This window comes from Alexandromys fortis, unplaced genomic scaffold (genome assembly GCF_014885135.2).
Source record: "Alexandromys fortis isolate MF-2015 unplaced genomic scaffold, M_Fortis_MF-2015_v1.1 scaffold_133, whole genome shotgun sequence".
NCBI lineage: Eukaryota > Metazoa > Chordata > Mammalia > Rodentia > Cricetidae > Alexandromys > Alexandromys fortis.
This window is the reverse complement of record NW_026068030.1, coordinates 681,484-693,069: the sequence shown is the minus strand read 5'-3', so window position 1 is coordinate 693,069 and position 11,586 is coordinate 681,484. Positions and strand designations below refer to the sequence as shown.

The 11,586-nt window shown below is 39.4% G+C and overlaps 1 protein-coding gene across 1 annotated transcript; it reads right to left on the bottom strand.

Moving 5' to 3' along the window:
- Window positions 1-10,158: 10,158 nt before the first annotated feature.
- LOC126515076 (olfactory receptor 2A5) lies at window positions 10,159-11,091 on the bottom strand. The gene has a single exon (XM_050164427.1). The coding sequence runs from the start codon at window positions 11,089-11,091 to the stop codon at window positions 10,159-10,161; it is 933 nt and encodes a 310-aa protein (XP_050020384.1).
- Window positions 11,092-11,586: the final 495 nt, after the last annotated feature.

Sequence of the window (11,586 nt, the reverse complement as noted above, 5' to 3'; positions counted from 1 at the left end):
TAGGCTCCCATCAAGCCAGAACATGAAGTAGGATCAAAACCCCTTGCCATTGACCTTGGCTTCTCATCAGTCCTCATTGTTCTCCATGATCAGAGAGTCCGGTTTTATCCCATGCTGTTTCAGTCACAGTCCAGCTGGCTTTGGTGAGCTCCCAATAGATCAGCCCCACTGTCTCAGTGGGTGGGTGCACCCCCCGTGGTCCTGACATCCTTGCTGAGCATAGGATATCTTATGCATCTATTACATCAAACATGTATGTTTGTATCTCAGAACTTGTATTTCCTTATTTTAATATTTACTATTGATTTCTTAGAGACATTTTACTAACTTCTTTACTTCAATGTGTAGTTAACTAATTTTTTTTTATTTTAATAATCCTTGTCTGAATGTAAAGGCTTTTCCCCTTGGTTAGTACAAAGTCAATAAGCACAACTTGGAAATAAAAGTATGAAGAAATATTTAATATTTTCAGGAAAAAAAGGAGTCAATTCTGATAATTCTCAGATCAGGATCTCTCAGAACTAAGAGAACAAAGTGTTTTAATTAGGGAAACCTAGTCATATTCATGTAGGAAGACAAACTCCTGATCATGCTCAGTCAGGGTCACACCATATTTGTTCAAAAATAAAAAAAATGATCAGGGCTAGTCAAGGCCCATGCATTTAATCCCAGCACTTTGGAGGTAGATGCTGGTGAATCTCTGGGTTCAAGGGCAGCCTGGTCTACAGTGAGTTCTAGGATGGCCAGAGCAGTTACACAGAAAAACTCTGTCTTGAAATAAGTGAACAAAAAACAAACAAACAAAAAACAAACAAACAAAAAAGAAAACAAAGAAAGCAAAAAAAAAAAACAAAAAAAAACCCAGTAGAAGGAAACACAATTATCCAGAAAGTAGAGTATTATAATGAACAAACTCCTTAAACCAATTCTGTCATGCAGAATTTACTTGTAGATTATTATAACGAACAAAGTCCTTAAACCAATTCCATGAAGTAGAATTAATTTGAGCAATGGCAAACAATATAAAAACAAAATGAAATCAAGAGTGTCTCAGACCCACGGCAACTTATGGAACAGTAAGGCTTACTCAGTGGTAGAGCATTTACCTAGAATGTAGATGGTTTTTTGTTTAATCACTGACACTATTGTCATAGTTGTTAGGCTCAGAGGGTAGACCCTATGCGTTCTAAGAGCTGGATTTGAGCAATTTGGCCACTTGAAATCATTGAATCAATTAAAGAGATAAGTACTAGTGGAAAGAAGATAAAGATTTATTCGAAGTAACTATATTGGGAAAAGAAACAAATAAAGAAGGCCTTTCACTCCCCAAGTCTATCTTTGAGATACTGATATGAAACTTAGATTTAATTAGAGGAAAACAGGTATGCATGACTTTCAACTAAAGTTAGCCTCCTCTTACGTTGTCTCCTGCCTGTCCTGTACATGGTCTGACAGGTTTCCAGACGTATTAAGGCCACTCAATAGAAGGAAATTAATTTCTGGTACTGTATTCTAGTACAGAGGTTATAGGGCCTAAAGGAGAAACCACTACTTCTAGTTTCCTAGATAAATATAATTTCTGATTGTGTGGGGGTCCACTCTATTGCTGTAATTAGCATTAATGAATAAAGAAACTGCCTTGACTTGTTGATAGGGCAAAACTTAGGTAGACAGGGAAAACTGAATTGAATACTGGGAGAAGGAAGGCAGAGAGGGGGATGTCATGGGGCCAACAAAGATAGGCATGCTGAAACTTTGCTGGTAGGCCATGACATCATAGTGATGCACAGATTAATGGAGATGGGTTAAATTAAGATATAAGACTAAGCCAATAAGAAGCTAGAGCTAATGGGCCAAGCAGCAATTTAATTAATACAATTTCTGTGTGGTTATTTCAGGGCTAAGTTAGTCAAGTGACTGGGATGAACAAGCGGGCCCTCCTCCAACATGATTGTATTCTAATTACTTATTTTTATACCCACAGATAAGGCTAGCTCTAAACCTGCATCAAAGCAGCTTCTGTTTTTGCAGCAGAGGTCATTACAGAAATCCAAAACTGAACATAATGAGAGATTAGATAGTCCCAGTTGGTACCTCTACAATAAAAGCCCTAAACTTAAGGCTTAGAGATCATCACAGAAAAGGAGACAGAAAGACTATATATAAGAGAAGAAGGACCAGGCTACATGCTGTGGATAGTATCTTCTAGGCACGACACATCAACAGTATGTTTGTCAATCCAGGACCTGGATAATAATATCACCAGTTGACATTCCAATGAGGATGGAGGAAATCTTATAAGAACCTACTACTAGATAAAGAGCTATAGGGAATTAAAACTCCTGAGAGAGAGAGAATTAGTCTTCAAAGATGACAATTCTAAATGAGTCCAATACCAAATGGTCAGTTCTAAACAGTTGTAGATACAAACATAAAAGAAACATATAGTAGACCCAGTTATGTGTGTGTGTGTGTGTGTGTGTGTGTGTGCCAATGAACTTGCCCATATATCTAGGCACATGGAATCCAGAGACTGTGCTTGAATGTCTTTATTAAAGTCACCTTAAATTTGAGACTAGATCTTTAACTGGGTATGGAATTTTACTGTCCACTGAGATCCACCTATCCCAATTCTACCCAGTATTTGGGTGGCAGATTCATGGCATCATGCTTAAATAATAATAAGTATTTTGTTAGAAGACACTCCATTTGTCAAACAGATGCCAGGAAAGAATATTCAAGGTGATAAGGAAAGAGCGACTTTATAATTTTATACCTTGCTAAACTATCACTTAAGAGTGAAAAATGAACATATTTGTCTACTAAACCTTGTAAAAATTTTCTTCCTTATATCCTTGGTATAAACATTAATGGCTATGACTAGACAAAAAGGACCTACTTTAAACATCTATATTTGATTAAACTTGAATTTATGTATACACACAACCTAACAAAGTTGAATCATAGTGAGGTAAATAAGTTGACTCAACAACCAAGAGATAGAAGCAGTAATTAAAGTATCTTTCAACTAATAAAAACACAGAGCATGATGGATAGAAATTTTTCCTTATATGTGGTTAGTCTAGAAATGAGCACATTTGGTGAGTTTCTTCCTAACTGAGCAAGTTTAGTTTTATTTAAGTGAGCATATGGTTTATTTCTATGATTTGTAATATGCCCTTTAGTGATCTGTTGTTTCTTCCTTTCTTGGTAATTTCTTATTTAAAGTAATGGTTATATATTTAAAAACCATTTTACAAGTTTAAAACATGCAAATTTGAAGTGTTTATGAGTTAGCTCATTCCTGATGGCACAAGATAATTGCCATGAGATGGAACTCCATATTCCAATTTACATTTGTCTTGTTTTTCTTGGCAGTTTCAGAAACCACACTGATAATTATTGTATAGAGCCAGTACTCTCCCTGCCTCTTCAGCTTCTTTCATGGTTATAATTTTGAATTATTTCCCTTCAAAGATAGAGTGCACTGAGGCTCTGTGCCTGAAGCCGTGGTTGGCTGCAGTGATTGAACAATGCTCATGCCATGTCATGACTTCATTTTGTAGTTCTCACAGGGTTGATGTCAACAAGGCAGTCTGTGGCAGACTGTTTAAGAGAAGTTCCCCCACTTCCCATCCTCCTCCATCTCCTACTTTTAAGAAAAAAAATCACAGGAGTCGAGCAGATTCTAGCACTTGGGAGGCAGGGGCAGGTGGATCTCTGTGAGTTTGAGGCCAGCCTGGTCTACAAGAACTATTCCCAGGACAGGTCTTAAAGCTACAGAGAAACTGTCGTGAAAAACACAAAAACCCTCAGAAGGACAAGGAACGGGAGCNTTGGATGTTAAATTAAAGCCTTCTTTTTTTCTTTTTTTTTGTTTAAACAGAAAAAGGGGAAGTGATGTGGGAGTGTCATATATCAATCTGTTGATTTCATTGGTTAAGTTATAATAAACCAACTGCTTGGCCTCAGCTTAGAACATAGATGGGAGGAGTAAACAGAATAGAATTCTGGGCGGAAGAGGAAGTGAGGTCAGACTCTGCTCTGCTCCCGGAGAGACCTGACAGCTCTGCTGGAGCAGAGACACCATGCTCAGCTCTCCCAGGCAGATGCACGCAATGAAGCTCCTCCAATCCCGGATGGATGTAGGCTAGAATCTTCTCGGTAAGCGCACCTTGGGGTGCTTACACACATCATTAGAAATGGGCTAGTCCAGGTGCGAGAATTAGCCTGTAAGGGTTAGAGTTCATGGGCCAAGCAGTTCTTAAATGAATACAGTTTGTGTGTTGTTATTTCGGGCATGAGCTAGCCAAGCGGCCGGGGTGTTGGGGACGCAGCCCCGCCACCGCTCATATTTCAACAGAGAAAGAAAGGAAGAAAGAAAAAGAGGAAGGGAGGGCAAGAGAGAGGGAGGAGGAAGGAAGAAACAAAGGAAGGAAGGAAGAAAGGAAAAAAGAGAGAAAAATTCACAGATATTATTTATATGTAACCCCAGCTAGCCTTATATAGAATCATTATTGTATGAAGCAGTTTAAGTTCTTTAGTTCTTAAGAACACAATTTCCACTGAGGCCAACTTGTAGATCTCCCAGCACCCCCATGGTGTTTGAACCTCTCACAGGGCTGTATGTGTACTCTGTTTCTCTCCCACAGAGGTATTTATGTTACAGTAGAGGCTGACTTCATATTTTTTAATTTCTCTATTTATGACTTATCTGTCACTGCTTTTTGTTTAAAATTAAAATTATTGAGCTGTTATCACTGGAGATAGGACTGATATTTCAAAATGTGGAAGCATGTGCATTTGTAAATATATTTGTGATGGTGTCGGATTAAAGAGAACTATAAATATGGTTCATTTGCAACTATGTTTTCCTGCTTGAGTTTTTCTTCTGATGACTCTGTTCATTCCTCAGTAGAACAAGGCAGAGTTTTAAGTGTTTTCTCAGAGATAGCATTTAAATATCTTTGGGTCATTATTAAGTTGTTTCAAATCAGCTTAAATTCTTTTACCTTCAAAAAAATGAAAAGTTGTGAGATCATAAAATGCTAAAGATTGAAGAGAACTTGGATAGAATCTTGAAATAGCTTTCCAATATGAATTCTTCACATTCCCACAGTCATTGACAAGACCTCTTTTCTGGACAGCTCATCATCATCATCATCATCATCATCATCATCATCATCATCATCATCATCTATGCCCTAACAATGCTTAAACATGCATGGCCAGCCCGTTTATGGTGGTTCTCCAGTTGTTCCTATCCTCGACAGTCTTAGATGCTTGTGTTATTGTCATAACCAAGGTTCCACAGACTTCCTTTATGTTGTCTATCCAGCATTTTTGGGAGCCTTACTTTTTGCCTTATCCCTTGCACTCCTCCAAGCTGTGCTATCTTTGTGTATCTTCCATCATTCATTCTCATAACATGGTCCAAGTATCTCAAGTGTCGTTGCCATATCCTGTAGTTTACTTCCTTCTATAGCTGGAGATGTTTCTTAATGTCATCATTGCACAGCCTATCTCTTCTTGTGACACCTAGAATCCTCCTGAGATATGCAATCTTAAACACACTCAGCCACTGTTCTGAGGAGTGTTTCATTGTCCAGGTTTCAGAGTTGTAAAGAAGGCAGCTCAAGACAAGTGTTGCATATTCTTGAATTTTGTTGTTGTCATTGTATCTCTTGCTGATCAGACCTTTCCTAGTACCTGGAATGAAGCCCTCACTATCCCTATCTTCCTCTTGACATCGGAAATAATTCCCTTCTTTGGACCGAAGTTTCCTCCCAGATAGGCAGTTCATATTGCCATAACATATTTTCTTGTACTGATTTTAATTCTGCCTCTCTAATAAACCTACCTATTGACTCATTTTTTTCCCTTTGGAAAGGCAATAAGCAGCTACTTTTGCCTCTTATCCAATGCTCTTTGGAATGAAGTATGATGGTTACTCTGTTTCTTATTGGTTTTTATTAGTTCCTCGAGATGTTCATGCAATGTGTTTTAATCATATTTACTCCCATTCCTCAGCTTCTTCCAGACTGGCCGCTCCTTCCCTACCCTCCCAAATTGTGTCCTCTTAGTTTAAGAATCCAGTAAGGCCAGGCAGTGGTGGTGCACACGCCTTTAATCCCAGCACTCTGGAGGCAGAGGCAGGCGGATCTCTGTGAGTTCGAGGCCAGCCTGGTCTACAAGAGCTAGTTCCAGGACAGTAACCAAAAGCTACAGAGAAACCCTGTCTCAAAAATAAAATAAAATAAAAAAAAGAACCCAGTAAGTCCAATTTTTCTGCCGATATACACTTGGTTTTGTTTATCCACTGGAGCATGAACAACCTACCAGGGGCCACACCCACTGTTAGAGAAAACTGACTCTTCCTCCTAGCAGCTGTCAATACCCTTCAGCTAGGGGTGGGTTTTCATGTCCTTCTCTTTCTCTATGCCAGGATTTAGGTGGAGGCAGTATTCAACTGATTTTTAAGAATGTATCCTTGTACACTTAGATTATTGAGTCTTCCACCCCTCATCACAAAAAAAAATTTGCAATAAATACCGAGATCCACAAGTATTCAAAGTGCTGAGACTTCAGAAAGCTCAGTGCTAAATGACACATCTATATCACACTTTCTCCTCCCAATATTCAGGAATTGTGGAAAAGGGGGTAAAAGCATTATAAGAACTATAGGCAGTGTATGACCATAAAGAAATGATGTCAATAGTGAAGTTGAACTTAAGAACTTGCACCTGCTGTATCAACACCCACAAGCTCTGCCCAAGCTCAAGACAAAGTTAAGCTTCTGTTTCTTTTTGTTTCCCTTTCCCCCAGTCATTTACAACAATTGCTACATTTGCTCATTCAGTGATGGGTCTTCTGAATACTTCTACACGGACCTTTCTAGCATCCTGGATACCTATGAGAACATGGTGAACAATGTAAGAAGTGGCCAGAGTAGGTAAAATACATTTTATGTGGGATTATTCTCACAATTTTGTCTGTGATCAGGAACAATAAAAATGATTTTATACCAAACCTGTGGCGCATGATCTTTCCACCTCTTTTGTTAAAAATCTTTCCCTAAGTTAACAAGCAAACAAAAACAAGATCATAAGACCTCACAAGCTCAAATAGCTGAAGACTTTGAGATATTGTCATTATTTAGTAAGCGCTGCAATAATTTATGAGTCATTAAAATAAACCTAGATTACATAGTTTCGTGACTATATGTTCATGAATTTTAGCATAACTCAATCTTACTATGTGATTATTTTGTATTTGTTGTCTATATACATTCCTTGTCAAAAATCTATCTGCAAAGCAGATTCACATGTACAGTGTCATTTAGCACTGGCAAAAGTCATGTGAAGCGACCAGGAGCACGTTATCATCTATGCTGCCTGACCTGTGATACAGTCAAACTTGCAGAAATTAAACCGTTCTTAGAAATCCTGACACAACTGAGACACAAATCTAGCAGAGCAAGCATCTTAGCCTCGCTTGTAGCAGATGCTAGCTCTGCTTCAGTGCTGTGCACACAGAGCTCCGGTCAGAGCTCCACGAGAACAACTTCGTGGATTTTTATTGAGAGGTAAGGAGCTGGGAGCTATTGTGGGAGGCCAAGCAGGCTACTGTGTGAGAGTGTCTACTATAATCAAGGATAACAGTGACCATAATAAGTAAGCTCCACAGATTCCACTCCCTTGACTGCTGAGCCCAATGCCTGCGGAGAGTCATCGTGTGCAGTTTGGGAAAAAGTAATGGCAAGGGCTTTGCAAAGAGCACGGTCCAGGTTTAACTCTCAATTCTGTGCAGCTACTGGCCGGCAGCATAGGACAGGCTACTAAATCATTCTGAAATGATGTTCCTTTCTTCGTTAATTTGGGGAAGTAATGCTTTTCTCATCTGTTGTTGGGGAAAACGAGGTGACATTTGGGGAGCACTGGGGAGTATTTTAAGCATAAATCCAAGCAACTTTTAACTTTCCCTCAGCCCCTTGAAGGCTATGATTACGGTGGAATGAATATATCTAAATAGGTCATGACACTAGTAATGTGTTTATTAAGAAATGTGTACTTAAATATAGAGACAATGGCAATCTATGCTCAGATTTTTTTCTGAGGTTTTTTACGCACACACATATGTTTGCGTATATATTTCTATCAGAGTTTCTCTGATAAGCTAGAAGACAAGTCTTTGGAATTCGTGTATACTAGTTACAAGTTTGATTGATTTACGCTACAAGTTTAATCTTTTTGGTCTAATTTTTTTTTTAGCATTTTTTGAACGGATATGAGAGTGAATATATCCTTTTTTCCCTTCCAATGAGCCTTAAGGATTACATGGTAGACAATTTAAAGAGTATAAAAATGGTTCAAGATAGATGAAAAAAATCTTGATTTTTATCTAGCAATAATGATACTACAAGGATTCTATTGTACTTTACAGTGACATTAAAAGGCAAAATTGATTTATCCAACTTTTTCCTCTTGTAGGTTTTAGTGCAAAGGTTGCAGATTTCTGATGGCTGGAAGAGTCTGTCTATTGTGACAAGAGGCAAGATGTTCTTCCCAGATATATTAAAAATGCAGACCAGCCAACAGAATAATACCCGAAAAGAGAAAGTAGAAGGAAAACATTTCCTTCTTCTGCTTTATTTCATCAGAAGAGAAAGATCTGTGGACAGCAGGCAATAATAAAGAAGCAAGGATGATGCACTTGAGTGTCACCAACACTAGACACGTAGATAAGAAGATACTCTAGAAACACACTGTTAAAGCAATCACTTTATTACACCAGGCTGGTTGCTCAGGTCCTGATCCTCTTTCATATTCCGACTACATAGGACAGGATGGTTTACTTACATCACATCACCTAGGGTACATGCACTTGAAATTTTGCTGAGATTTCAAAAAAGTCCTGTTTTCGTATTTACTGTACCTTTTAGTCCAGTGATTTACAGGATGTAAGCAGCTACCTGTTTTCCTCGATGTTGTTTTCCTATGCAGTATTTTTCATTCTTTTCTATAGTATTGTTTATTTTTCAAACAACCTTATTTTACAAACCAGTCCCAGCTCCCCCTCCCTCCTCCTCTCCATCTTTCCCACGTTTCTCTGATTCTTATGCAGTTTTTATGCAGATTCAATAATGGTGAACTGCAACCCACATCTCTTTGTAATCTGGATTCCCCAAAAGCCTTCTTTTATGTTTATTCTAAATGCAATTTCTCTGCAAACCTGTTCCAGTTAAACGGTGTAGAATGGGAGGAAATTAAACAAATACACTGACTATTCTGTTTTTCATTAAAAAAAAGTAATCCCATACAATTGAACTTTTCTTTCCATAGGACTAGATTCATCTGCACATTTGGGTGATTTTCACAATAAAGTCATGCACCAAGCACTGCCTCAATCCCTAGCCCTTAAGTCAGGGTTGCTTAATAAAGACCAACGAGTATTTACTCTACATTGCTGGAGGTATATACTGGAGCAACACACACATAGACTTGTGTCAGTCACAGAGAACTACACCTTAAATTATGAGATATCAAATCTCAGGTTGGTGTGGGAGGTCCTTCTGCGTATGTGTTGCTTTTATTGGTTAGTGAATAAAGGAAATGGCTTGGCCTGATAGAGTAGAACAGAATTAGGCAGGGAAAACTAAACAGAATGCTGGAAGAAAGGAGGCAGAATCAGAGAGAAGCCACGTAGCTCTGTTGGAGCAGGATGAAACTTTATCTTGTAAGTCACAGCCACATGGTAATACACAGATTACTAGAAATGGGTTAAATTAATATGTAAGAGTTAGCCAGTAAGAAGCTAGAGCTAATGGGACAAGCAGTGATTTAATTAATACAGTATCTGTGTGGGTATTTCCAGGCTGAGCAGCCAGGAACCAACAAGCGGCCCCTCCTCCAACATCAGTTGATTCTTGAAGAGACAAGAGCATTCATAGGCTCTTATTACTATGCTTTGTTGCCTCCTCCAGTCTGGTATTGTAGATTTCTTAGGTCACGAGCATATATTGATTTGGTTTTATCCCTAATCACCAATACTAACGAGATCTCAAAACACAGTTGAAAGGCACAGACTGGGGCATTTTTTGTTTCCCTTTCCACCATCTCATAGAAAGTACACTGGATATCTTCAAGTCTCCCTGGGTATTCACCTTGATCTCTGTTTCCACAGCACTCGGTTGGCAGCACCCTTGACCTCAGCGTTCCTCAGGCTGTAGATTAGGGGGTTCAGCATGGGGTTGAAAAGGCTGTAAAACAGGGAAAGGATCATCTGCTGTGTCTCTGGGTTCTGAGACTTGGGAGCCATGTACATGACGATGGCACTGCCAAAGAAGAGCCCGACCACACAGAGGTGGGAGGAGCAGGTGGAGAAGGCCTTTCTGCGACCCTCCCCTGACTGAATCCTCAGGATGGCCATCAGGATGTGTGCATAGGAGACCAGCACCAAGCATAAGGGTCCCACTAAGATGAACACGGAAGCAGCAAAAATGACAATTTGGTTGAGCGTTGTGTCAGCACAGGCCAGCTTGAGGACAGACAGGATTTCACAGAAGAAGTGATTGATTTTGTGGGGCCCACAGAAGGGAAGCCTGAGGATGAGAATTACATGGACCAGGGCTAGGAGAGAGCCACATGCCCAGGAAACAACAGACATGATAGTACACACTTTCCAGCTCATGATGACAGAGTATTGCAAGGGGTGGCAGATAGCCACATACCGATCATAGGACATCATTACCAGGATGAGACACTCAGTGTGAGCAAAAGCCATGTATAAAAATGTCTGCATTATACATGGGGCAAAAGAAATAGTTTTTTTCTCGTGAAGAAGATTTGCCAGCATCTTGGGGACATTGTTGGAAGCATATGAGATATCGACGATGGCCAAATGGGAGAGAAAGAAGTACATGGGGGTGTGCAGTCTAGAGTCCAGCCAGATGAGCCCCAAAATGACTCCATTCCCCAGCAGAGTGAAAGTGTAGAACAGGGAGAAGAGGCCACAGAGAAGCATCTGTATCCTCGGGCTGAGTTGGAATCCCTGCAGGATAAACTCTGGGACCCATGTCTGGTTCTCCATCATACCCTTGTGGCAGTCCCTGTGCTGGTCTCTGCTGGCAGGAGTGAAATGTGCTCTGAGGAGCAAAGGCAAATGTAGATTAGCAAATGTAGATAAGTAGAGGGTTGGTTTATCATGTACACTGTGTGTCTTTTTATTAGCAATCATTTTCAGAGTTGTTAAGTTAGAAGCTTAATCCATAGTAACATAGAATGAAAATCTATTACCGGTAATGCATGATTGCAAGCTTTCATATGATTTTTGTCTTTCTACTTTTTTTTTGGTATTTTTTAAATTTATTTTTTAAAACAATTTTTTCTCATTCTGCATACTAATCACTGTTGAAATAGGAGTGGCGGGGCTGTGTCCCCAGCACCCCGGCCGCCTGCTAGCTTATGCCCGAAATAACAACACACAAACTGTATTCATTTAAAGACTGCTTGGCCCATTTCTATCTAGCCTCTTCTAGGCTAATTCTCACATATTAATTTAGCCCATTTCTAATAATGTGTGTAAGCA